Below are 26,096 nucleotides of genomic sequence, written 5' to 3'. Positions count from 1 at the left end.
GTTGCCCGTCTCACCGGTGGCCCAGTTCGCCCTGAGATCCGAGTCGTTGTTCAGCTTCGGTTGGGCCGTCAAGCCGCTGCTGAGATCCCAAAGACGGGCAAGGAGCTCGATGCAAGCTTAACTGTCACGTCGAGTGGGTCACTGGAGAAAAACAAATCATGACCAATAATCGGAGTTCAGGAGAGCAGTAGGCCGGAGCATGAGGAGCCATAGCCAGCTCTCCCAGGTAAGATTCGTAATACATGCGTTGTTTTACCATTATGTCGAGTCCCGGGTGCTCGAGCCCTTTCAGTGACCAGAGAACCTTTTCAGTAATCAGAGATTAAAAGAACTGAGTCACCGGAACTTCTTGAGATCTAGCTCTTAGGTTTTGAAATTCAAAACAACGTGTATCAGAACACTTGAACAGGCAGGACCGGTGATGTAGGAATAGAGGGACAACTTTCATCATGACCAGTGTAGTTTCTCACAATATGTAGATGCTATGGTTAGTTTTAAAATTACTAGGTGGGCGCGCCATTGCACCTTCTTCTGGACTCATCTGTTTGATGCTCGGTGGTCCCTTCCTGTCCAATTGCGAGAGTGATTGTCGGTGCTGCTTGCCCGTCCCTTGTAGCGGCATCATTGACCTCCTCTGGTGCTCGCCTCCGTCTTGATTCCTGACACTTCTCAACAGTCACTCGCGCAATCACAATCGTCGTCATCATCATCTTCAAAAACCCCCCATAGATCTAATTATTGTCTACCTCCAAGCAATATGTCCGACTACGATGACCTGAGTTACCTCTGGGAAGACCCAGAGGATCTCTGGGAAGATAGCCATATTTTACCTGACAGCGCTCTAATGGACCCCTTGTCTTTCAACCCGGATGACAACCAGATGCAGCAGACTCATGGTCACCCTAGCATAGTCCCCAACGTCGACAGTAGTCCGGGCCGGCAAGTCCAGAAACCAGAAGATCTCATAGTCGATAGCACTGTTTCACCTGACAGCGTTTTAATGGATGCCTTGCCTTTCAACCCTGATGACAACCAGATGCAGCAGGCTCATGGTTATTCTGGCAGCCTCAGATCGGGTTCCTCGATCATCGACCTTCGTCACAGCCCAAGTGCATATCCCTACGAGAATAACCAGAACCAGCGAGCCTAGAAGACATATGGCGAGACTTGGGCAGTTAGACCTCGGAGTCCATACCTCAATTTCCACAAACTCCAAGGTCAACAAGCTCAAGAACTCCCTGACAGCAGCCACTCAGGGGAGATATGCCCCATTCGCTCGATCATGGACATGGACCGAAACCCAAGTGACGGACCGGACGAGCCACACGAAGAGGCGTTCTACGCAATACTGACCACAACACTCAGCCGCGGCATGGCCGAGGACCTCTGCCAACATATCCGCAACGACGGCTTGGGCGCCTTCTCTGACCAGCATTGGGAGTTTGTACGGAGCCGCAAGGCACATGGGTGGGGATTCAGGAACCATAGTCTTCAGAATGATAGTCACATTGTTGCTACTGTCTCCCATGGCAACCGTTGCCGCGTTCACGAAAGGTTCAAAATTGATGAGAGGAAAGCTCGGAAACGACCCGGGGCAGACAGGCCACACACGATGATCGTGCAGAAGGACGGGGGCGAGGTTCTTGTTGAGGGACTGATGCCTTTCCAAGATCGTTGGCTGTACAGCACCGTGTTGGAGGTTTTCCAGGGCTTCGAGGTGTGAGTGTGATCCCTTCGGTCACCAACCCGTACTGTTGTCTATGCCAATTGATCTTACATGTCCACCACAGGGCGTCGATATTCAAACTAGACACGCATCAAACCGACAAACTCTCGTGTCTTGTCGAATTTGTGAGACCCGGGGAGGCAGAGCGAGCAGAGGCACTAGCCAATGGGGACGTGTACAATGGGACATACTTGGTGTGCAAGGTGATAAAGCCCTCACGCGGGTTTCCAGGTTTCGGGCAGCAAAAAGCGGAACATATGGACCCGACTGTGAGGCTTTGATGGCTTCCTCTTCTCTTTCTGTGTTTTCCCTTTTTTTTTTAATTGGCGCAGGCGGCAACGAGATATCGGGACTTGGTGTTCGCATCACTGGCATGGTCAAAGGCGAGGGTGGCTTTAGGAAGCTGTTGACAGATCAAATTCAAATATTTTCTCGTACTTGGACAACACAGTATTCTACGCAATACCCTCACTCTACGATGAATTTTAGCTTGTACCCATTGAACCAAATGATCAGCCTGAAGTCGCCTCGAAGTTCAGGTTGATGGTTCGTCCGCTGGTGGATGCCACTTGGTCTTCCTGTCCGAGCCAGAATGCTGATGCAAATATATCCAAGTCGCCAACCTGGCCAGGCAGAGAGGCTTTGAGGACTACCTCTGATATCCCATGGCGAAGGCACAGGAACGGGCAAAGAGGATTATGCTGCAAAATGGCTGGAGCAAGAGACGAACGTCTGCTTATTGTTTCACCACCCTCTCACATTCTTACTTTGCCTTTGATCTTGTTTCCATGCCTTCTGCCACCAGAATCAGATTATGATGTCGGTTAACAGCTTTCTAGTTTTCTATCATACGCATGCCCAAGCGCCGGGCGCCAGTTGAAACGGTAGTGAGCGCCAATGTTGCGTGACAAAAGATCGGCTACAAGCATGTGAAGTGCGCGGCCGAGGGGCGCGACCACGAGGTTGTTGTATCTTCAGAGTGCCCTACCATCCAGACTCAGAATTTATTGCAGAAGTAATCTAGGGTATCTTCGGCCGTAACTCTACCTCTATCGTACAATACGTCTCTGCCGCGAAGAGTCTCCTATGGCGAAACCGCCTGAAGATATTTGAGAGGACGCAGGGCGCATCTCTCGCCGCAGCTCAAATAACGTGAGTAAAGCACAGCGACGAGCTCAGCCCGGCCTCTGCTTCCTTCGCACCCACACCTCCCTCTCGTCAACACCATCACCGCCGCCACCATCACCACTTACAACAATGCCCGCCGCCGGCCGGAGCTCGACCTCCCACACCCCAAGCTGGTACCCGCCGCGGTCCCCGGCCCCGGTGGTCAGCTCAAAGGCGAAGCTGTGGCCGCGACACCGGATGCCGTGGCCGAGGGTGCGGCCGCCGGCGTCCTCGATGTCGAAGGGCACGCCCCACGACAGCGAGTACGAGCGGTGCGGGCAGGCGTGGTCGACGGCGTGGAAGCGGCCCTGGTACTGGAAGACCAGCACCTGCTCCTTCATGAGCCAGGCGTCCTCGCCGGCCGCCGCGTCGGTGGCGATCTGCTCGGCTGCTGCTGCTGTGCATGGTGCCTGGGCGGCTTTGGGGTGGAAGATTTTACAGCCTGGTACCTTGGCGGCGGCGGCGGTGGTGGTACCATCAGAGCCTGCTGTTTTGCATGGCTGGGGCCAGACGAGCTTGAAGTAGGGCTCGCTTGAGTTGGTGATGTTGGGGAAGGACGATGCTGGGCCGGCGAAGAACCAGTCGTCGCCTGGGCGATACTGACGAGGAGAAGCAGCAGAGTCGAGTGGTGCTGCCATCTCGACAAGTAGGGCCACGGAGGAGTTATTGACGTTGGTACTCAATCCTCAATGTGGTCAACGTCCGCCGCATTTCATTGCCTCTCAGCCAACATGATGCCAACAGAGCTCATTAGGACATGATAAGGAAATGAAAGATGGTGTTATGTTTCTGAAAAGAATAACCATCATGAAACGGTGAGGACTCAGAGCAACAGAAGATATACTTGGCCGAGGCGTGAAGTCGGGCAACCTACCGTGTAAGCCACAGGACAAGAGCAAAACGGCAATCCTCGCCGATTGTTGCTCGAGACGACAACAAGGGAGTAAAACGTCCATAGATGTGACGCTTATTCCTTGGAATACCAAGTCGTGGACACAACCAACCGGTTCACATAGGATCACTGACTTCAGTAATTCCTTGCTCCTCACCTCCGTGAACAGCTTTCAAAGGACCTCGCATGGCATTCTTCAGTGGGAGAAAGGAGGTTGTAAGGCGGCTATCCTCCTACCTTTAGATGCACTAACAATTTATCCTGCCCCCACCTTGCAGCTTGGAGCTGAGCTTCCAAACTGGGGCCGTGATCACCAACAGCTCCAGCTCGAAGGAAGCTGTTGGATCCGACATGCTGTGAAACCGCGGCACAGCAGGCAACTGCTATAAACTGTGCACAATGATTTCTCACGGTTGATGCACCTAGCTGAACATATCTTCCCTCTTTCCATCCATTTCGTTCCTCTCTCCGGCAAAACCCTCCAAAGCCGTCCCCCAATATCCACCCCGCCATGTGGAAACAACGCCTACTCCAGGCCCTCCCGCCCCTCCGGGCCAGCCCATCGCAGACGGCCATCCCCCTCCGCCAGGCCACGAAACGCTTCTCACAGCCAGCGAGGCGCCTCAACAGCACGAAAACCCCACCGCCGTCCTCCTCGGAGGCGGCCGCCGCCGCAGCAGCCAGCAAGCAGCAGTCCCGCGCGGACCGGATCCTCGCCCGCCTCCCGCGGAGCATGCAGAAGTACACCGGCCGACTGCGAAGCGCGCCGCTGTCGCACGTCGTGGCCTTCCTCGTGCTGCACGAAATCACGGCCGTCGTGCCGCTGCTGGGGCTGTTCGGCCTGTTCCACTACGCCGCGTCCGCCGCGCCCATTGACTACATGATGGAGCACTACGGGGGTTACGTCCGGGACGGGACGGCCAAGTTCGAGCGGTACTTTACGAGGAAGGGGTGGTTTGGCTTCGGGAAGGGGTCGGCCGGCGACGGGGAGAGTGGTGCTGGTGATAAGGCTGTGGGGGAGATCAAGGGCGATGACGCTGCCGTCATGAGACGCTGGGAGGGCTCCGACGAGAAATACAGGATTGTGGTCGAGGTCGCGCTGGCGTATGCCATCACCAAGGTACTGCTGCCTGCCCGGATTGTCGTCAGTGTGTGGGCGACGCCTTGGTTTGCCGGTGTTATGGGCCGGGTGCGACGAGTCTTGCCCTGGGGCAAGGGCCGGAAGTAGAGCGCAGCTGAATAGGCTCGAGCCTGTCCGGCCATTAAGAAGCAGAGATACCCTGGACAAAGCTTTCCATATAGCTCGCAGGAACAGACCAGAACTACGCAAGGGGTCTATCCTTTTCTATTGTGTGCATATTCTTGGAGGCAAGATACTTGTGAGGACTCTCGGGCGCTCTTGTGTCGAATCTTTTTATTTTCTTGGTTTTCTATCGTCGCTCTATGTGACGGATCTCGGGCTGGCCAATCCCCTCTTGGGTGCAGTGCCCAAGCCTACGAGATCTAAACAGGGCTGGTTCTGTTGCGAGCGGGCCACTTAAGGCTTCTCGTAGATCCAGTCGTGCTGGGCAGACTTGTAGCTGACGAGCTCACCCTCCTTGAACCAGAGAGCAATCTCCTTCTTGGCGTTCTCGACGGAGTCGGAGCCGTGGCAGACGTTGCGGCCGACGTCGATGGAGAAGTCACCACGGATGGTGCCAGGGGCGGAGGCCAGGGGGTTGGTGGCACCGAGCAGGACACGGCCGGTCTTGACGGCGTCACGGCCCTCCCAGACCATGGCGGCGATGGGGCCAGACAGCATGTCTGTAGAAGGCAGTCAATATTAGCTTCGTCCACAATCATATAGCCACAAATAAGAGAAAGGGGGAAGCAAGACATACAGGACAGCAGACCGGGGAAGAAGGGCTTGTCCTTCAGGTCAGCGTCTGGAGAAGGCGGTCAGTAAAATGTTCGGCCGAGGGGCTGCAGCATGGCGGGGTAGCTACGCCAGCAGCAATTTCAGGGTCTGGATGGGGATACGAACAGTGAGCCTCGAGGTGCTCCTTGGGGGGAGTGACGAGCTTGATGGCGACGAGCTTGTAGCTGAAAGAGAAAGCAATGTCAGTCGAGTGTCTGTATTGGTCAAGGACCTCAACAAGGAGGGAGGAAGCTTACCCGCGCTGCTCGAATCGCTGGATGATGGGACCAACGAGGCCACGCTGGAGACGGTGTTAGTCCTGGCGGAGAGGTAGATGAGGCCTATGTTGTGCCAATTTCCATACCTGGACGCCATCAGGCTTGATAGCAATGAAGCTGCAAGTCGAATACGTTAGCAACCTGACCAAGAAGGGTACAGTCGAAGTGCACGCAGTGCCAGCAGATCAGGGGCAGCAAGGAGGGGTGAAGCTCGAGGTTCGAGTCTTGACAAGTTCTGGGGCGAGACTCACGTCTGTTCGGTGGCGGCCATGGTGTCTGGTTGTTGAGATGGCTCTTCTGTAGAAACAGGGAGGATGTCGGTGTTGATAGAGGCAGGAGAGTCAACAGTAGGACAGGAGACGGTTGTGGTTCGGGACGAGGAGGAATAAAAGAGATTTCTGGAGAGGACAGCTACGAGAGCCGCTAGGACCAGGACAAGCAACGGCAGCAGTGGGGTCCGCCGTGGGTTTGGGCCTGGGCCGCCTGCAGGCCTCCGCGGCTGCTGCTGTTGCTGCTGGTGCTGTTCTTGGCGGGGCACCATTATGCAAACCGCGGGGTGCCAGCACAACAGCTCTGTCCAGTGGCTCCGAACCAAGGATCCCGCAGTTGCCCAGCTCTTAATGCTTTATGATAACGGCCCGTAGATATGAAATATAAAACAGTTGAAGTGTCAATTGAACGTGTATAAGCCTTGGTATGAACATATGATAAAAGCAGTGGCTTACTACCAGTACAGAGAGAGAGGTAGAACCTTGGAAGAGGTTGTCGTGGGTGGAGGGCCTGTGCTGGTAAGCTGGGAGGGAGGGAGGCAGTGAAGCTCCAGCCAGACCAGACCGTGGCCAAATGCACGTCTCACCGCCGCCAGTCAATGGGTGAGCTGTCCTGTCTACGGGGCATTGCTTCTCATGACAAAACTAACAAGGTCAAATGAGACTCGCACAGAGAAGTCATGACAATACTTGAATACACTGCCTTATCTGGAACGTATATACACACATAGTGCGTGTTATTGGGTTAATAAGAACGTCTTACTTGAACATTGCTTGGTGGTGCTGTCACTCATTGGAAGCTGGTCGCCCCCCCAAGAACAGGGGTCCAACACGGCACTGCCTGCCGGGACTTACACATGGGTGGGAGCTAGGGGCCAGCTTGAGGTTTTGGCGCAGCGGACTAGACAACCTCGAAACATCAACAGACTTGACAGTTACACTTCCGCCCTGTAGTAGGACTGGGAAGTAGTATATCACACAATTATCCGGCGGGCAGTCCACTGGACAATTGAACACCAAAAGAACCCATGATACATCTCGTCGCATAGCCTGTCCTTGTCATCTATTTCCTTTCCCTTGGTGTCGACAACGGCAGCTTGTAGCCCAGAGGGCATTATCTGCCTACCATGCACTCCCAATGGCTGTCCCAGAGATGGACAGCCTACTTTTGCTTCCTATCCCTTCTACTATCCTTCATTACTCCTGCAGGTAAAGTCCACACTCGATACCAGCCATGTTTCATCCAGATTCGGCATATACTAACGGACCATCACAGTCTCGGTCAAGGAGAACGACTTCAAGAAATGCCACCAGTCTGGCTTCTGCAAACGTAACAGGGCCTATGCCGACAACGCACTTGCATCGAGCTCCTGGGAAACACCATACAAGGTCTTGCCAGAATCAACATCGTTCAAGGATGGCCAGCTTCAGGCTGTCATTCTTAAGACTATCAACGAGCAGGGCGAAACTGTTCGACTCCCGATAACCGTCTCCTTCCATCAAGCTGGAACCGCCCGAGTCATCGTGAATGAGGAGAAGCGTCAAAAGGGAGAGATCGAGCTCCGAAACAACAGTCCGATCCGAAAGGAACGATACAATGAGGCCGAGAAGTGGGTCATCGTGGGTGGAACAGCTCTCGACAAAGATGCCAAGATCATCTACGAGGACAAGTCCCAGACAACTGTCCAGTATGGACCTGACTCCAAGTTCGAGGCTGTCATCAAGTTCGCGCCTTTCAGCATTGACTTCAAGAGAGACGGCAATTCGCAGATTAAGTTCAACGACCGTGGCCTGCTCAACGTGGAGCACTGGAGGCCCAAGATTGACAAGGTTGAGCCCGAAAAGAAGGAGGGGGAAGCCGAAGCAGGCGCCGAGACTGACGCCGAGAAGAAGACCGAGGAGGAACCAAAGGGTGAAGATGAGAGCACTTGGTGGGACGAGTCGTTCGGAGGCAACACGGACTCCAAGCCTCGCGGCCCCGAGAGTGTTGCTCTTGACATTTCCTTTGTCGGCTACGACCATGTCTTCGGCATTCCTGAGCACACCGGCCCTCTGTCCTTGAGGGAGACTCGTGGTGGCGAGGGAAACTTCGAGGAGCCATACAGACTGTACAACGCCGACGTCTTTGAGTATATTTTGAACAGCCCCATGACCCTCTACGGGGCCATTCCATTTATGCAGGCTCACAAGAAGGACTCCTCGGTTGGCGTCTTCTGGCTCAATGCCGCTGAGACTTGGGTTGACATCACCAAGGGCAAAGAGTCGAAGAACCCACTGGCCATCGGCGCCTCGGCAAAGACAAACACTCATTCCCACTGGATTTCTGAGAGCGGTCTGTTGGACGTCTTTGTCTTCCTTGGCCCTACTCCTCAGGATCTCACCAAGGCTTTTGGTGAGCTTACTGGCACTACTGCCATGCCCCAGGAGTTCGCACTCGGATACCACCAGTGCCGTTGGAACTACATCTCCGACGATGACGTGAAGGACGTCGATCGCAAGATGGACAAGCACAAGATCCCATACGATGTCATTTGGCTCGACATTGAGTACACAGACGGCAAGAAGTACTTCACCTGGGATGACCAGATGTTCAAGGACCCACTCGGCATGGGCAAGCAGCTTGATGCCAGTGGCCGCCAGCTGGTGACCATTATTGACCCTCATATCAAGAACGAGAATGATTACCCCGTCGTTTCTGAGATGAAAGCTAAAGACCTGGCCGTCAAGAACAAGGAATCAAATATCTACGAGGGTTGGTGCTGGCCAGGCTCATCTCACTGGGTTGATTGTTTCAATCCGGAGGCCATTAAGTGGTGGAAGTCGCTCTTCCGTTACGATGCCTTCAAGGGCACTATGGAGAACACATGGATTTGGAACGATATGAACGAGCCTTCGGTCTTCAACGGGCCCGAAGTTACTATGCCCAAAGACAACATCCATCACGGAGGGTGGGAGCACCGTGACATCCACAACATCAATGGTATGACCTTCCACAATGCCACCTACGAGGCTCTTGTGTCGCGTAAGAAAGGCGAGTCTCGCCGGCCATTTGTGCTCACCCGATCTTTTTACGCTGGGTCTCAGCGAATCGGTGCTATGTGGACTGGAGACAATCAAGCCTCCTGGGACCATCTCGGAGCCTCGATTCCCATGATCTTGGCCCAGGGTATCTCCGGCTTCCCTTTCGCAGGTGCCGATGTTGGTGGCTTCTTCGGAAACCCGGACCAGGACCTGCAAGTCCGCTGGTACCAGGCTGGCGCCTTCTATCCGTTCTTCCGTGGGCACGCCCACATTGACGCACGCCGTCGCGAGCCCTACCTGATCGGCGAGCCTTACACCAGCATGGTCACGTCAGCCCTGCGACTGCGCTATAGCCTCCTGCCCTCGTGGTATACAGCCTTCCATCAGGCTCACAAGGACGGCTCCCCTATCGTCCGCCCCATGTTCTACACCAACCCGTCCGACGAGGGTGGTCTTGACATTGACGACCAACTTTTCGTGGGAAGCACCGGCCTCCTTGTGAAGCCCATCGTCGACAAGGACCAGGAGTCCACAGACATCTACATTCCCGATGACAGTGTGTACTACGACTACTTTACCTACGACATTGTGCCGACCCAGAAGGGCAAGAAGGTCACCGTCTCGGCACCGCTGGACAAGATCCCCCTGCTCATGCAGGGCGGGCACATCTTCCCCCGCCGTGACAGGCCGAGGAGGTCCACGGCGCTGATGAAGTGGGACGACTACACGCTCGTCGTCACCCTGCCCAAGTCGGGCGGCCACGCAGAAGGCGAGCTGTACACGGACGACGGTGACTCGTTTGACTACGAGAAGGACCAGTACATCCACCGCAGCTTCGTGCTTGACGGCAACGTCCTGTCGTCCAAGGACGCGGAGGGTAGGGATACTAAGAAGATTAAGGAGGGCGAGTGGCTCAAGAACATGAAGAATGTGAGCGTCGACAAGGTCGTCATCGTCGGCGCACCGGCGAGCTGGGCCAAAAAGCAGGAGGTCACAGTCACTGGGGCAGGCGGCAAGACGTGGACTGCGCAGGTGGACTACACGCCCGGCACGAAGAGCAAGGCCGCGTTCGCGGTGGTCCGCAGGGTCGGGGCGCCAATCGGAGAGGACTGGAGCGTCTCGTTTGAGTAGGCGACTGGGCCTCAGTGTGTGCTTCTGTATTGATGAGCGGCCAGACACAGTCGATAGGTCATGCAGGTCTTGGTTCAAAGATTTCTTGTACTCTCACGACGAATATAGCAGGGTGGCAAGAGAATAAGCAAGCAAGCAAGCGAGGCTGGACGCAAGGTTTCGGTGTATTTTCTGTCTGAGTTACCTGTATCACCGACAAGTGTTTTTCCACATGTGCTTCTGTGTACAATAGTGCTTGAAACCATCCACTAGAGAGACGGAGAGAGATAGCAATGTGCACCGTTGAATGAAACCGCGCGTAAGCCACGGAGGTCTAAGACATGCCAGCCATGTGTCAGCCTCGTTGAATCCTCCAGATAGTGCCAGACGTGGGCGTATGCTGCTCTTGCGAGTGAGGCGCCTAATACGTCGGGTTTCCATGTGGGGACTGACTTGCTCTGAGATCGGGGGGTTGATCGAGATCAGCCGGCTATCTACAGTATCTGTCTGGGCTTGTGATGTGTGGGGATGGAGAAAGCCACGGGCCAGTGTAGATCATGTTGTTTATGTGGATAGACAGATGATGGACTGTGTTCCTATCCCGCGGGAGCGGTGTGCTTGATATACCATCTGACCCTCGTCCGCGCGAATACATATGTTACAATAGACGCGACAGGCGCAGCGACAACGAACAGCATTTCGTGGGCGGTCTGTCTACTTGTTTTCTGCCTTCGGCTTCGCTGGATCGTCCAAACGATGATCGTCACACGCGATCATGTAGTAAGTGGCTGGGCTTGGGATTCTCCAGACGAGACATGGCTGTCCTGGGCGTGTTCTAAGCTTTTGTGCCTCGTCCACAGTGGCATATATGTACGGTCTTTGTGTTGCCTGAACCATGTGTTGGCTGAAGTGCTCACGTTGCACAGCTAGGCCTGGATCCTCATTGTTAGCCTCTAGTCAACTCTCCGAGCACGAGCGAGGACACCTTTCCTCCCGCTCTGAGCTTTTTCTGGTGGACGCATGGGTTGTCCGTTTGGGATTTCATCAATTTCCATTCGACCTTGCACTTTGCTGTAACAAATGCACGACACGTGTATTTGTCAGGGAGGATATGCGTGTCATGCCATATGAATGCGCGCTCTGATGGAGCAAAGCACTTTAGAGTTTTCGAGAGGCTTGTCTCTGTGGATCGCCATGGCCTTCTTGAGCGCCTTCTGGTCGAGTCAAGACCAATGCTCAACGTTCTGTTGTGGACAACCTGTTTCCAGCCCAGTTCCGTGCGGACCGGTGAAGACTATGCCCGCCGTCTTCAGATATGTTGATCTCACGGTGATTGATTCGGCTACGAGGGTCAGCACTCACGCACTCGCGAGACGCGTCAATGCAACTGCATGATAAGAGCACCGCGGGAGGTCCGTGAAGAGGTAGATGTCACGGTCGCATAGCGGTGTTGGCCGCGGCGGTGGATACCGGTAATAATCCGGGGAAGACGTTCGAGAACACTCACAGGCTCCCAGGGCTCAAGCCTCAGGGCGGCGCGGGTTTGCGAGTTGATGCCGTCAGCCTGGGGACCCCAGACCAAGAGATATGGAGCCCTCGTGGGGCGGGAGATGTGTTCCTGGGTGTTTTCCCTGGTGATCGGATGGGTCCTAGGCGGTGAGGCTGTGAGCATCCGACTTGTTCTGGACCTCTGTGTCTACCCGCCTGATAGTGGGGTGAGCGCGGAATGAAAGGGCTTTCGGTACTCGTAAAACGGGCACCTTCTTGGTGGGCTGAGTGAGGCTTTGCTTGTGCGTACAATTCCCGATATAACTTTCTCAAAGACGTTTTCTGCTTTCTTTTCGCCCCGTTCGGCGACCTGGGCGAGAATAGGAGCGGCCGATGCTCCGGGCGCTAAGCAGTCCCGAGAAGGCACAGCTCCCGACACGCCTGTCCGCCCTAGTCGACCTAGTCAACCTTGATACTAGTTTACCGTCCCAGCTGGTACTAGCGGCTCACAGAAAAAGGCGCGCCCGCCGTCGATTCTGCTAAGCTGTGCTTGACGTCAGCCATGGGCTAGATACGCAATACGGAGCCAGGCCGTCGTCACAGGCAGAGCTGGATCGCGGCGAGGTGAAGTCAGAGAGGAGTAGCTGAATGATGGAGCTCGGGGACAACTCATCGCTGGCATCATTGCTAGACGGCTAGCATCTGAGTATCTCGGCGAAACGAGAAGAGACGCGTCGTGGTGGGTTCGTGTTCGAGACTGAAGCTTGCTCGTCCCTGCATCTCGCGCAAGCCACTGATCTCATCCTGCCGACGTCAAAGAATGCCCCTGTCCATTAATCATCTCGATCACCGAGACTTGTGCGCGTCTGTCTCTGTCTCTGGTGCCACCATCCCAAGCGACCACCACTGAGGAGCCTGTGAAGCTCTATCTGTAAGCCAGTCAATCTGTCTAGCCCAGCCCTGGCAAGACATGGTCTGGGAAGGCCCTTGATCTGTGTTGTATGGACCCCCACGGCCTCAGGGACTGCGTGGACTAGCAGGACTGCCAGGACGCTCCCGTTTCAGGGCCATGCCATGGCAAGTCGCGCACAGCCAGTCAGACAGTCTCGCAGAGGTGCGAAAACGCCAAGCCGGGTCCTCGTACTGTACCTGCACACTGGACCAGCTCGTGCCGATGGGTTGATCCAAACTCGATTTGTTGCGTGAGTGGGCTGCGGGATGCCTAGACTGCACTTCCGCCGAATTGGGTCCCCACCAAGAACCAAGGACTTACCCTCCATATTGATATCGGCCGCTGCTTAGCCTGGAATTTTCTGATACCGTCGACAGCCCAACCTGGAATGGGCAAGGAATAGCTCTCAACAGGAAAAAAAGGGTCCCGACGCCAGAATAGTCCCTTTTCATTAATAGAATCGCAGCAAAAAAATCGTGAAAAGGGGTGGCAAAGAAAGAGGCGAATTGCAGAAGGTACCTCTGTTATCCTGCTCCTACTCTACACTGTAACCTCAAGACAGGATAAGAACAAGCCATGTAGGTCTGGCAGGGCAAGGGAAAAGCAAGGCAAGAAGACCAATGGAGGGAAAGATCGACTGGCGAGCACTTGTGTAGATCTTGCCAGCAACCCACCACGCCCACCTATCTACCTGGCACTGGCACTGGCACTTGCATTGGCACCCGCACCCATCACCGATCAGACAAGGTACCACACCAAGGTTGGCCTCCATGTCTTGTCCACTTTGTCGTCCTCATTTTCCTGTCCCTGCACTGCTCTGCCAATAATTTCAGAGTATCCAGCCAGTCTTTCCTTTTCATACATCCGAGTCAGGTCCTCGAGCTTGCATCGTCCGTCTTCTCCATCCACTTGCTGCTCCTCGAGCTTCTTTTCCCCATCTGAATCCGTCGCTATCTCTTCCATTGATCCACGCACCTCCGTCTCCATTTTTTCCATCTTTCTAATAGTAGGTACATGATCGGCCCTGTTCTCTGCTTTGACCCGGCATCGTTACATATTCTCCCCTCGAGGAACACCACCGCACAGTATCACACGCCCGAGCCCAAGCTGCGCCGTCACTCTGCTCTCAGCTTGCACCTGGTCCACCTGCGTACCGACACTGACCAGCTGCTATAGCCCTTCTGAACAATTCAAACGCCTTGTTTGAAATAATCCTGCAACATATGGCGGATCGTCCCACCCTACAGGACCCATTGTCTTAGTGTGGACTGGACGACTGGCTCGATCCCTCAGACTCTCTTTCTGCTTCTCATCTTCCCAGGCCGAGGAAGGGCGAGCTTTGGACTCCACATCTACGTCACGTCCTGGAGTTCAAGATCCTTATTACCCAATATCAGCCTCGCCTCTGTCACATATATCTTCTCAACCTGAACCGACGTGGAGAACACTGCCCGGTCGACAGCAAGCAGGGCCCTGGGTGCTGTATCGGATTCACTGGTTCTAGATCCCCTTCCCACCCACAATTGTCTTGCGCCCGCTCCAAGCCAACATGACGTCCCCTGTACACGTCGACACAAGCGAGAAGGCTGACCCAAACCTCCTTGCTCCTGGTATGTACATCAGATATTTGTGGGCTTCTCTCAGAAGCCATCCATTCCTTGTCTGTTTCTCGCTTTGCATATCAACCGCCGCAAGGCCGTGTCACCTCACACTCGGCTCTTTGGTCACACCTTAGTGTCTCGAGTTACTATATCAACTTTGCCAAGGCTCGTCAACATGTCTCGAGATAATTCGGCTGACCCTTTCCAAACAGACGCGGCCACCCTCAGTCACTACTCAGACTCCAGGGAAAATGCCAGCCGACTCATGGACGACCTCGAACTGCTGCGAATCGAGCGTCAGGTCAGCAACGCGGAGAGGGAAAAGGACAATATCTCCAGGCGCCGCTCAAATTCACGACATCACCACCATGACAGGCACAATCCTGAAGCCCCGCCTGAGGACGCATTTCACACCTTGACCGAGCCTACCCAACTGCCCCAGATTACAACAGAGCCGGAACCAACGGCCTTGGGCAAGCTCTTCAAGAAACTGAGGAGATTCCCCAGAGTAATCCGCTACTTCGTCTATGTACGTCTAATTTTCTCCTATTTTTGGCCTGCTCCCTTCTACACATAGCCTCCAAAATCAACCCTTGCCATATTCCTAGAGGCTAAACCAATACACAGGCGATCCCAATAGGAGCCGTTCTCCTGACTCCCATTCTATTGGACATTTATGCATTTCCGGGGAGTGACAACCCGGTGGGTGGCCCGGGTGGCCTGACGCTCCTCTGGTTCGGAATCTGGCTTGAGGTTGTGTGGTGCAGCCTCTGGGCGAGCCGCATCCTGGTTTCGATGCTGCCATTCTTGCACGGCCTTGCCGCAAAAATGGTCGGTTCCAGCAACCACAAGAAATGGAAGGACATTGGCAGGCAAATGGAGATGCCTACTGCCGGGTTTATCTGGTTGTTGGGCCTGCTTGCCTCGTTCAAGCCCATCACCGACAGCCATAGAGATTCAGGAGGAAAATGGTCAGACGACGGGGACCCGCCTTACATCACCTGGATCGACGTTGTCTACAAAGTCATTATTGCTCTTTTCGTTCTTGCTGCCAGTAACTGGGTCGAGAAGATTTTGATTCAGTGGATTGCGACTTCCTTCCACACCAGGACGTATGCGTCTCGAATCGAGCAAAACAGACTGGAAATCAATTTTCTGGTTCGACTGTACGAGTTTAGCAAGGAAAAGCTGGCCCACGATGACCCCGTGTGGGCGGATTCCAACGGCGGCCCATCTGGGGCTAAGACACCTATGAAAATGGTCCAGGAGAATGCCCGGCAAGCCTGGACTCAGATAGGCAAGGTTGCCGGGAAAATGGCTGGAGACTTTACTGGCCGTAAGGTCATGGCTGCCGGTCACCCTAGAAAGGTCGTCCTGGAGTTGCTCCGCAGCCAGCACAGCAGCCACACACTGGCACGGCTTATTTATCGAACCTTTGTCCGCCCGAACGAGGAGACAATCACGCTCGATGATCTCAAGCAGGCATTCCCTTCAGCTGAGGATGCGGAGACTTGCTTTGGAATATTTGACAAAGATCTCAACGGTGACATCTCCATGGAAGAGCTCGAGCTCGTCTGTAATGAGATTCACCTCGAGAAGAAGGCCATCGCCGCCTCATTGAAAGATCTCGATTCGGTCATCAAGAAGTTGGACACAGTCTTCCTTTTCATCATCTTTATCATTGCTGCAATCGTCTTCATTTCCATCCTCTCAGGCTCGGCAGCGGCTGCTCTTGGTACCAGCGGTACTACCATCCTTGGTCTGAGTTGGATGCTCCAGGCAACTGCTCAGGAATTTTTGCAGTCCATCATTTTCGTTTTTGTTAAACATCCCTTCGACGTGGGAGATCGAGTCACCGTATACGGCAACACTGGATCGCTCGGGACTGGCGACGATTACTATGTGCAAGAAATCAGTCTACTCTACACTGAGTTCAAGAAGATGGAAGGCCACATTGTCCAAGCGCCCAATTCTCTTCTCAACACGCTCTTCATACTCAACCAGCGACGGTCTAGCGGACTGGCCGACCCCATCGAGCTCAAATTGAAGTTTGGCACGTCTTCTGAACTTATCGAGGAACTCAAGGCCCGCATGCTCGACTTTGTGCTGGAGAACAAGCGCGACTACAACTCAAAGATCATAAGCGAGGTCCGCACCATTGATGAAGTCTACTCTGTGACACTGAATGTCATTTTCTTCCACAAGTCCAACTATCAAAATGAGCTGCTGCGACTTCAGCGCCACAACAAGTTTGCCGCGGAATTGATGCGCGTCATGACTGAGTTGGGAATAGAAGGACCAAGAAAATTGGAGCCTGGCGGAGCTCAAAACTTCCCATTTTACCTCGCGTACCCGCCTGCCTACAACGAAACCCCGCCGAAGGAGAACGTCGTCAGGGACCAGCGCAGTGGCAGTCTTCGAACCGGGCCCGGCAGCGTCCACCGCGACGACGCATCCTTACGCCCAACAAGCCCGCCCAGCCCTGACGTGCGACGACGCAGGGCCGAGTCGCAGGCCCGAGCACAAATGGACCGCTTCCCTGATTTTGGCGACGTGTTTGAAGGTCGCAAGGACCCTGCTGCTGCCAACCTGGCCCGCCTGCAGAGCCTGAGGGAGGAGGCCGCAAGCGCTAGCCAGTCATCGGGTGTCGACCGGTTTGGACGAGGCCCAAGTCTGGACAGGGTCGGCACGATGAACAGCGACATGACATCCAGGCACGGCCGGGGCATATTCAGACGACCGCGGAGCGCCTCAAAGACAGTTTCAAGCGATAGAGGCGGGAACATTGTGTAGCGAGTTGACAGTTTTAATGTGGGCGGGCGTTCCGGAACTTATAGACTGCCGGCAGAAGGCCGGCCATCTAGCTGCGATTTGACTTACTAGATCATAGACTTTAATACCCATTAGACTAGCTAGACTGACCTTACATGGCAATGACCTTTCAGGTAACAAATCAAGGTACAACTTGTGCGCCTATGAAGTTATACCGCTCTCAGGCTTCTGGGCTCCTAAAGCAGAACTTTCTGTCCTTTGTGTCGTAGCTCTCCACATTGCCTCGGGTCGACGGGTGGTCCCACGAACTTCTTTGTGGCGCTGGAGGCGTGACATAATTGGGAACATTTCAACGGTGGCGGGATATGTCTTACATATTCACAGAACTGACCAGAGGTATAATGGCGGGCCCCGAGGGCAGCAGCGGCTGAATTTGTTACCTCGCCTCAGCCGCACCTGCTCTGGCTTGAAGGCTCGCCGCGACACTCTCGCGGATGAAGCAGTGTTGGTCCTGGGATGATACTCACGACAATACCTATCTAGACAGAAGAAAAACCCACCGTGAGTGAGAGCAAGACAGGTCCCTGCCGATTCAAACTATTGGACCAACGCGCGAAGAGAACAGCCACCACGAGATGAATAGAGACGACGGCTTTTGATTGAAGACCAACCAACCAGACCGCAGAAGACGCGAAGGAGAGCAGAAGAGAGATAGGAACAGAGGGAGACATGGCCTCGCTGCCACCCGGCTGGCGAGCCGACTACGACGGGGCGCGATGGTTTTATGTTTACGGGCCCACAGGCCAGTCGCAGTTCCAATTCCCGCGGCCGGGTGATGAGTTCCCGGATTTTGGCGGCGGCTTCCTTCCCCCGGCGGTCGATCTCATGCCCGAGGAGAGTCTGAGGGCGAGGTGCTGGTCTCGAGGCCTGGTGACGGAGTTGATCATAAGAATGTGGATGGAGATGGTGCCACCTGCTTCGAAAGTTTTGCGGCGACTGGGCTTCGGGCTGGAAAGGCTTTGGATTCGCGGCATAGGGGGCCAAGGCCCATGGATCAGGGGGAGCGTTGTGTTGATGATGTGTCCTCGGAACTCTTGCTGGAGAGCATAACTGACGCTACCAAAGGGTTGACCGATGATACTTCATCCGTGCCATTTACGAGACAGGGAGAGCATGTTCAAAGTGAGTCGCCGCCAAGTCGAGCAGTACATTCAATCAAAAAGTTGTCGATCCTGAGCGAGCCAGTCCTGGCCGTCCTCGAGACCACTGCCCCATCCATTGGTCATCAAGACCAGGATCAGCTCGCCACTGTGGCACAATTATCACCTACTGAGTTACCGGTACTTGATAGCCGGGTCATCAAGTCGACAAAACCGCCCTTGAGAGCTCACCATGTCGGAAGCATCTCAGAGCTCTACAGTGAATCGACAGCACTTTGCGAGTACGAGGTCAACCCGCCACCTGTGGAGCTACCCGACAATGAAAGAGCTTCGGTTGCGCGTGCCATGGTTTCGAACTTAGGCATTCAGAGCCCTGTCGAGCTTCCGGTGCATGAAGGACCCAATACCAACCCGGAGGAGGGGAGCAGCACAGCTGGGCTAGGTTCGACGCCGTGTGCCCCATGGAAGATGGTGAAGAACCATAAAAACGCTCCCAATGATGGCTTGACAGAGGCGCTTGGAGCGATAGGCGCTGGCCATGACCGCGCTGGCCTGCCATCGCAGGCTTCGAGAATATGCTCTGAGATACCACTTGATGAAACATTGTTCTGCAAGATCGTCAGCTCTACCACGTGTATAGAGATCTCTGAAAGTGACAGAGGCAAGCCAGATGAAATGGTTGGAACACAGAAAAAGGACCTGACACATTTTCCTTCTATCCTCCGGCCTGGTCCACGACGTTCTAGCCAAGCTCCCTCTCAGCAGACACAGCCAGTGACGAACATTGGTCGTACGGTCCCTGCCAGGCTTGCCACGTCACGGGAGCACGTACAGAAGCAACAGGACGAGGCAGATTCTGTACCCCATGGAGGGCCAGTCAGGATGCCCACTATGCCGTTCATGCCTCATCCACACGATACGCCAAGCACCGCCGTGACACCATGCCCTGACACGGCTCGTGGTGGTGGCGCGAGGCATGATCGCCTGCCTGGCTCAGTCAACTTTGTTATCCCCATACGCCACCTCCCAAGGGACGAAGCCCACGACTCCGCACCTGTTGCTGCGGAGACGACGTGCCCGCCGAAGTATCATGTCAGCGCATCCTTTGCGTCGGCGACGTCCAGTGGAATTCCTTCGAAGACAGCTGGGACACCCGGCATTTCCAATCTGGGACCACGACCTGCGGGTCGAAATGAACAAGGACACATCAACGACAGCAGTTCGAATTCTCTGCTGAGCGAGAGAACGGGTTCTTGGAACCGACCTGCCCATGAGGCCGACCCATCTCATATCGCCAGGGCGGCAACAGAAGTGGCGGAATGGAGCTGCGGATTTGCCAGATGAGCACAAAGAGGCGCGTAGACAGTGATATTGATAAACAAACGAGACGGTTCACAGCACAGCACAACAAGGTCTTGCAACGATGAAAGTTTCAAGATAATGAAACCAAGAAGAGGATGAGTAGGGAGGATAATCTTTGATGGAATGTCTTTGATGAGATGATGAGCCTGTATAAGTATGCTGAGCTATTATCAAGCTTTGGGTATCATGAACTTTCCAGGGCGGCGTCCAACAAAACCTTGCCTCAACATCTCCCTCTATGCCTCTTCGGCCTTGGCCGTATCGAGCTTGGCATCCTCCACAATCTTTTCAGCCTCGATTTCTTGAGCCTGAGCCTTGGCCTCCTCCGTCGTCAGGTCTAGCCTCTGAACATGTGAATTCTTCAACTTGTCGTTCTTCTTGCGGTTGCCCTGCAATATCTCCCTGCGTTGCGCCTTGCGGGATGCCCGGTCCATAGCGCCAATGGTCTTTGGCGGCTCCTCGCCCACTGGCCACTGTGCAGCGACTGCAGCCTCATCTTCCTCGGTCCACTCGCGGGGCAGGATGGCAAACACTAGGTAGGATGTGTGCGCCTTCGTTTCCGCCTCGGGCCGTGTGACCAGGCGTCCTTGTAGGAAGGGCTTGACTGCTTCCTCCTTGGTGCCGTTTTCGGCACTCTTGGACGCCTGAGCACCGCCTTCGGCAATTATCTTCGGGGGCAGAGGAGCATAGTCATCCATGTCGTCATCCTCGTCCGTCTTCTTGGCCTTGCTGTTGCTGGCAAACATCTTCGCGTTGTGCTCAGCAGTCTTGGCCTCAATCTCTTTCAGCTTGGCCAGTGCCTCCGCGACGTTCCCAGGTGCTTGCTGAGCGCCTCGGTCAGACACGACGTCAAGACCAATCTTCTCCCGGAACACATTGATCCGCCTGTGGGCGATCTCCACCATGTCAATCTCCACCCATCCTAGCTTGCGCATCTCCGAGACCGTGCGAGTGACCTGCTCGATGCAAGGCGAGAAAGTGCAAATGTAGGCACTCTTCTTGGGGTTGAGGGGTGATATCCACTTCTCTTCGTCTTCAACCTTGCCTTCACCTCCCGTCTGTATGCCCTCCATCTCCGAGCCGCTCTTGACCCTGCGTCTCGAAAGGTGCGGGAGCGCGAGCCAAGGCGCAGGCAGATCCAGAAACACAGCATCCGCCTCAGGACTCTTGCCGTCGACTAGGAAGCCTTCATTGTAGACATCGCGGTGATTGATCTCTACCACTCGGCTCAGGCCATGCTCGTCGATCTCCTTCCTCATCTTCTCAAATCGCTGCTCGTGGAACTCGAAGCTGAAGACTTTGCCAGTGGGCCCACTGCCGTCGTGGCACCCGGTCTCGCCGTCGTACACTGCCCGTGCCGAGGCGTGGGTGAAGCTGCCGCTACCAGAGCCGGCCTCGATGAGCCTAGTGCCCGGACGGGCTCGTATCCTCTGTAGAACGTAGCTGTAATCGGGTGTGTAGACGACTTGTGTGCGGTGAGGAAGGCTGCTTGTCCAGATCTCAGGCGTTGGCGGAAGGATATAAACGAAACCGCTCCTCGCCGCTGTGGTTTTCTGTTGTTTCTGAGGCGGTATCGACGACTCTGATTTTTGTACTGCCTGCTTGCTTGTCTCGGTCTCGACGTGGTGCTCGACATCTCCGGATACTGTTGTTTCTCGAGCTTGTTCAGCGGTGTTATTCTTGATTACAGCAGCGGCCTGGTCGGGTGCGCCTTTGACTCGCTTCTCACCCTCATCGTTGGGACCCCTTTTCCTCTTGAGGTTCGTGGCGTCTTCCTCTGTGAATTCTGCATCCTTTTCCTCGGTAGCCGCTTCCTTGGCTTGCTTATTCTTCTTTTTCCGGCCTCGAGACCCGGTGTCAACGTTTGAGGCGCGGACTTGGGAGCCCCATGGGGCGCCAATCAGGGTGGAGTGAGGGAAGGAGCCGAAGCGAGTGTTGAGGACATGGCCCTCCTTGTATCCATCATGCTCGCCTTTCGTATCGCGCAGGTACACGGGAATGAGATCGTCCTTGGAAAGCTGGATGATGGCGAGTTGGTTTGGCTTGGCCACCGGTCCAGGGTTGAGGAACGGTGAGTCTTGACGCAGCATTGTGTCTGCTTGCAAAGTGATCAATTGAGGTCCAGCTGTCTCGCTTAACCCAGCACCAGGAGGAGAGTACTGAGTTGCTGCATGTAATTTGCAACCCACCTCGGATTGATTGTCGAAGGTGACTCGGTAGATGTTCTCGAGAGCTGTTGGACGGTAATTTTCTGGTATCGATAAGGCAAAACGGAGGCAGAAAAACGCTTTAGGATGCGCGGGGAAACGCCTTACGGCCGTTATCGTTATCGGAGTCCGTATGAAGCTTCCGTCTTGGTGCAGGCGCTGTCCTCCCACCTCCCGCTCCCGTTGCAGAGAGCTCGCTTTGGTCGCACCCACCCCACCACGGCTCAATACGAAGATCCAAAATAAGGTCAGAGCGTCTCACAAAGCGGTTTTCAAGCATGTGCGTGCATCCATTGGCTTCCAAAGCGGTGGTAACGGCGTTCCTCAAATCCTAGTGACAACGGCTGACACCAACAGCCACGCCACAGATTTCGAAGCTCAACCGAGCGCAAACCCCTGCTGCATACCATCCGTGACCTCAAGACGGTCGCCAGGCTGAGTGGCTTGGACATCACTCCAGGGCTTGCAGTGAATGCCTGCCATTTCATCCCGTGCCACAGACAGGCGCAAACACGGCTAACCAGACTTTGAGCGCCTGACTGCGGCAACTGGTGTTGCGCCTTGGATTCCAATGAAGCGCTGAAACTTGGACACGAATGCTCGTGTCTATGAAAGGCGGTGTATGCCCTATAAAACATGATCTCAGCAAAGCGTCAACATACTATTCACTTCAAGTCTCGCACTATGATCTGTGCCTGGCATCTTGAGAGGCTGTCTGGTCCAGCACGCCCTGGACATGAATCCGTGGTGGCATACCACGCATCGTTGGTCCTTTTGCTGAGAATGACTGGCAATATTCAAAGTCTTGGGATCTCCAGTTGTCCAACATACAACTGGTGGCATAGCTTCTGACCTTTTGGCCGCCTGGTTTTGCAATAGAGATGTCAATTCGCAGGTTGCGTTGTCCAGTATGGGGCCGGAGCTGGAATGACGTGGGGTGAATTCTGTACGATCCCGATTATTACCAAGCCGGCCACTACATGGGGCGATCTGCAGTTCCTCATCGTCGGACCCGTTCCAGAAGCTTGGCCAAGAGGCCAAGACTTGCCAAGCTGCGGGAAGCTGCCGCTGAGATCCTGTCACATCAATCAGCCGTCTGCCGAATTTGACGACAGCCTCAGATTGCACTGCACAACGCGTAAACGAGGTGGCTATCTCAGTCCCGTTGTCGCGCATTGGTAGCATGAGTCTGACGACCACGTCTTCAGTCTTTCGATGCCAGCAGGCCTGTGCATCGAAGCACCTGCGGAACGAATCCACTGGCATCCTGCGTCACAGACGGCCTGGCCCCCCGGCCTTCCCAGGAGGCCCAGCACTGTGTAGTAGAGTCTCTCGAGGTGCCGCCAGCAAGCAACACAGTACGTCGAGCTCTACAGTTCATCGTCTTATCGTAACGATGAAGCAACTAGAGTGCCAGAGACCCGGTCGGAGGCCTATATTGACTATGTACTTTGGCACTTTTCCGGGTCGATCTCTGTTAGCATGAGCATTATGACCAGGTTGCACCTAGATTGCGTTCATGATGCTTAGCATGAAACAAGAAGCCGCAGAGCTTGAGTGACCTGACATCAGTCCCGCCCCTGGACCACATCTAGCAGCTGGGAAGAGTCTGACGGGAGTACTCGGGAGCTCCTGTCCTGCAGCATACGGGCATGAAGTGTCACCACCATCCATCCCCTACCCCACGACCTTGCTGCGCCATCTACTATGTATCCATCTTGGTGTCGGTCTCAGTGATCATCAAGGAAGGGGCCCGCACAGAGACGCCACCAAGCCACTTACAGTACAGCACACGATGCATGGTTTCATTCGCCCACGTTTAAGCTTTGACTTCCTTGATTATCACACTTACTCTGCCTTGGTAGCTGGGCACTGGCTGCCAATCAAGTATCAGAGTGGGTTTGGCATGTTCAATTCTCAATGCCCCGCGGCTCCAACAGGATAAGTCAGGTTTGGGGCGGTAGAATGCCGAGATGCCGGCTAAGCGACAGACCGGGCAATGGAAGCTCCTCGTTGATAGGAATTGATCCATGCCTTCGCCCTCCGAGAACAGCCTGGCTGTGCAGGTGGATGCCTCGAACCTGACCCCTCGATCCACATGAGCTCATGTCCGCCGTCATGCTTGTGCATCGGACGTCAAGACCCTGCTTCCACAGCTCAGGGGCTCCTTATGGTGGGGTAACGGATGGCTCAGCATCTGAAGCTACCCCTCGATTACTATCGCCCTTCGTGTTGCCGCAGTCCACCTGCGACTCTTCAAGCCGTGGAAGTTGCCAGCGTGTTGACTTGCAGTTTCGTCAAGTTGACCTTCAACCTTACACGACGGTCCACGGAGTTGGCGGGACAAGTCGGCTGAGCAAGGCCATGGTGCTATCTTCGGAAAAGGAGGCCGCCTCAAGCAGTGCAGGAAACCCAATGGCTTGAGATTGAACTTGCCCTTCGAAACTTGTACATCAAACGGAAACAAACCAGGCACCGGGCAACCACTCCAAGAGGGAGCCAGCCCTACCCTGTGCTCTCTCTGTACGTTGGCCGCGTAAGGGACGCTTGCACGAGCTGCAACCGCCGGTCCACTCAGCTTTCAGCTGCTACGGTGTCGCAGGGGGGAGCATGCGGGATGATGGAAATTACGTAGGAGCAAAGAGGACAAGCTTTAGAGATCGGCCAGGGGTCCTCAGACGTTCTCATTCATGGATGGGCAAGTGGCTCTCATGGCGCCCGACCTAGCTGGTCTAGTCGCCTAGTCGCCGGAATGGCTGGAATGGTCAGGGCCCCCCCCCTAGACGTCACCATCAAGGTACTGGGAGGGAGGGGCAGTGCTGTGCTTCGTTCGCATCAGTCACGGAAAGGTCTAAACTCCACTTGGACGTCTCGACCATGGGTTGGGGCACATGTAAGCTGGAAAGGAGGGGATGCACAGGAAGCTCTCAAGCATATATAGCTGCCGTCTTCCTCCCTCTCATTCCTCACCAACTCTATCCTCATCATCAAGCTTACATCCACGAATACCAAGACATACAACATACTCACTTCAACCAATCCCTTCCTTCTTCCACAAACAATCAGTCAAAATGTTCGGCTTCGGTAAGCCTCGGCCTCCACTTCATCACACCCACCCTCCATCTCCCCACCTACACAAGGTACTCCTGCCCGCACAGAGCTGACAGCTTTCCCAGGAGAGGCAAAGGACGCCCGTGACGAGGTCTACGACGGCCAGCCCCACGAGTCTAAGGTGTCTCACGAGCTTATCGGCTCTGCCGCCGCCTTCGAGGGCATGCGTCTCTGGGAGCAAAACCAGCGCAAGGAGGGCAAGCCCGTCGAGCACGGCCTCGCCAAGGAGATGCTCGCTGCCGCCGCCGGCTTCGAGGTCGACAGGCTCGTCGAGACCAAGGGCCTGGACTTCGTCGACCGCGAGAAGGCCAAGCACCACGCCAAGAAGCAGGCCGAGGAGCTCTACGAGCAGCAGTACGGTAACAAGGACCAGTTCCACCCGTGAGTGAACCCGCCCTCTCCTTTCTTCGTTCCAGTCTTCATACCAGCAGCAGAGACACAGCATGCTGACAACGACTGCTTGTACAGTGACTACGATGCGCCTGAGCACTTCAACAGCTACTAAGCTGTTTGCTCTCAAAATCGCCGTGTGAGCGAGGTGGAAATCCTTGCCGGCGTCGGTGATGCAGACACGGAAGGGCTGATAAGGAATTTGGACCTGAGAATGGCGGAATTTGGATAGCACCGTGGAGCACATCGTGAACAGGTAGATGGAATAAAAAATTGTTCTCTTCCTGAATGACTTGCTTCATATACCCGTGCCAACCTGACATGTGTTGCCAATTATTTCAAACGCATACACCGCTCAATCATCTGCTTCTGTGAAGGTTGTCATGTCGACCATGCCAAGTAGTAAAGAGACAGAATACTACGAGGTGAGCAACGGGTTCCTTTTACTTGTTTTTGTTTTTGGTGTGTGGCCGGGGACGTGAAATAATTGTAATTACGGCTTTGTATAGGTACTGTCAGTCTTTGGCTTGATTTTGCGGATGAACCAAGTTCGGATATGTTCTCACCACGCCGAGACCTTGCCTGGACGAGAGGTGACATAGCTAAGCGGTTTCTCATAACGAATACTTGTGGTTAGGAAAGGGATACTTAACATTATTGATGGCGTTATTTGAAATCCATACGGACTAATAG

The 26,096-nt window shown here is 54.7% G+C and overlaps 10 protein-coding genes across 10 annotated transcripts; 7 read left to right on the top strand and 3 right to left on the bottom strand.

Moving 5' to 3' along the window:
• Nucleotides 1-757: 757 nt before the first annotated feature.
• J7T55_004644 (uncharacterized protein) lies at nt 758-1,150 on the top strand (the record flags this gene model as incomplete). Its single annotated transcript, XM_053130355.1, has 1 exon — nt 758-1,150. One exon carries the CDS (start codon nt 758-760, stop codon nt 1,148-1,150), a length of 393 nt encoding a protein of 130 aa, XP_052991572.1.
• A 132-nt stretch (nt 1,151-1,282) lies between these two features.
• J7T55_004643 (uncharacterized protein) lies at nt 1,283-2,007 on the top strand (the record flags this gene model as incomplete). Its single annotated transcript, XM_053130354.1, has 2 exons — nt 1,283-1,719; nt 1,791-2,007. 2 exons carry the CDS (start codon nt 1,283-1,285, stop codon nt 2,005-2,007), a joined length of 654 nt encoding a protein of 217 aa, XP_052991571.1.
• Nucleotides 2,008-2,901: 894 nt separating this feature from the next.
• J7T55_004642 (rieske domain-containing protein) lies at nt 2,902-3,531 on the bottom strand (the record flags this gene model as incomplete). The annotated part of the gene is made up of 1 exon (XM_053130353.1): nt 2,902-3,531. The coding sequence occupies one exon, from the start codon at nt 3,529-3,531 to the stop codon at nt 2,902-2,904; it is 630 nt and encodes a 209-aa protein (XP_052991570.1).
• Nucleotides 3,532-4,296: 765 nt separating this feature from the next.
• On the top strand, nt 4,297-5,013 carry J7T55_004641 (uncharacterized protein; the record flags this gene model as incomplete). The annotated part of the gene is made up of 1 exon (XM_053130352.1): nt 4,297-5,013. One exon carries the CDS (start codon nt 4,297-4,299, stop codon nt 5,011-5,013), a length of 717 nt encoding a protein of 238 aa, XP_052991569.1.
• A 309-nt stretch (nt 5,014-5,322) lies between these two features.
• J7T55_004640 (nucleoside diphosphate kinase) lies at nt 5,323-6,501 on the bottom strand (the record flags this gene model as incomplete). Its single annotated transcript, XM_053130351.1, has 6 exons — nt 5,323-5,588; nt 5,666-5,710; nt 5,809-5,867; nt 5,940-5,983; nt 6,047-6,077; nt 6,212-6,501. The coding sequence occupies 6 exons, from the start codon at nt 6,499-6,501 to the stop codon at nt 5,323-5,325; spliced, it is 735 nt and encodes a 244-aa protein (XP_052991568.1).
• Nucleotides 6,502-7,356: 855 nt separating this feature from the next.
• On the top strand, nt 7,357-10,381 carry J7T55_004639 (glycoside hydrolase family 31 protein; the record flags this gene model as incomplete). The annotated part of the gene is made up of 2 exons (XM_053130350.1): nt 7,357-7,438; nt 7,506-10,381. 2 exons carry the CDS (start codon nt 7,357-7,359, stop codon nt 10,379-10,381), a joined length of 2,958 nt encoding a protein of 985 aa, XP_052991567.1.
• A 3,968-nt stretch (nt 10,382-14,349) lies between these two features.
• On the top strand, nt 14,350-17,194 carry J7T55_004638 (uncharacterized protein; the record flags this gene model as incomplete). The annotated part of the gene is made up of 3 exons (XM_053130349.1): nt 14,350-14,410; nt 14,614-14,930; nt 15,029-17,194. The coding sequence occupies 3 exons, from the start codon at nt 14,350-14,352 to the stop codon at nt 17,192-17,194; spliced, it is 2,544 nt and encodes an 847-aa protein (XP_052991566.1).
• A 708-nt stretch (nt 17,195-17,902) lies between these two features.
• Nucleotides 17,903-19,677, top strand: J7T55_004637 (uncharacterized protein; the record flags this gene model as incomplete). Its single annotated transcript, XM_053130348.1, has 2 exons — nt 17,903-18,084; nt 18,210-19,677. The coding sequence occupies 2 exons, from the start codon at nt 17,903-17,905 to the stop codon at nt 19,675-19,677; spliced, it is 1,650 nt and encodes a 549-aa protein (XP_052991565.1).
• Nucleotides 19,678-19,931: 254 nt separating this feature from the next.
• J7T55_004636 (uncharacterized protein) lies at nt 19,932-21,785 on the bottom strand (the record flags this gene model as incomplete). The annotated part of the gene is made up of 1 exon (XM_053130347.1): nt 19,932-21,785. The coding sequence occupies one exon, from the start codon at nt 21,783-21,785 to the stop codon at nt 19,932-19,934; it is 1,854 nt and encodes a 617-aa protein (XP_052991564.1).
• A 3,188-nt stretch (nt 21,786-24,973) lies between these two features.
• On the top strand, nt 24,974-25,518 carry J7T55_004635 (uncharacterized protein; the record flags this gene model as incomplete). The annotated part of the gene is made up of 3 exons (XM_053130346.1): nt 24,974-24,986; nt 25,079-25,394; nt 25,482-25,518. The coding sequence occupies 3 exons, from the start codon at nt 24,974-24,976 to the stop codon at nt 25,516-25,518; spliced, it is 366 nt and encodes a 121-aa protein (XP_052991563.1).
• Between the last annotated feature and the right edge of the window lie 578 nt (nt 25,519-26,096).

The sequence above is a fragment of the Diaporthe amygdali genome (genome assembly GCF_026229845.1).
Source record: "Diaporthe amygdali strain CAA958 chromosome Unknown NODE_22_length_803717_cov_65_427750, whole genome shotgun sequence".
In the NCBI taxonomy this organism is placed as follows: Eukaryota; Fungi; Ascomycota; class Sordariomycetes; order Diaporthales; family Diaporthaceae; genus Diaporthe; species Diaporthe amygdali.
The sequence above is the reverse complement of the archived record's forward strand: the minus strand, read 5'-3'. Positions and strand labels throughout refer to the sequence as shown.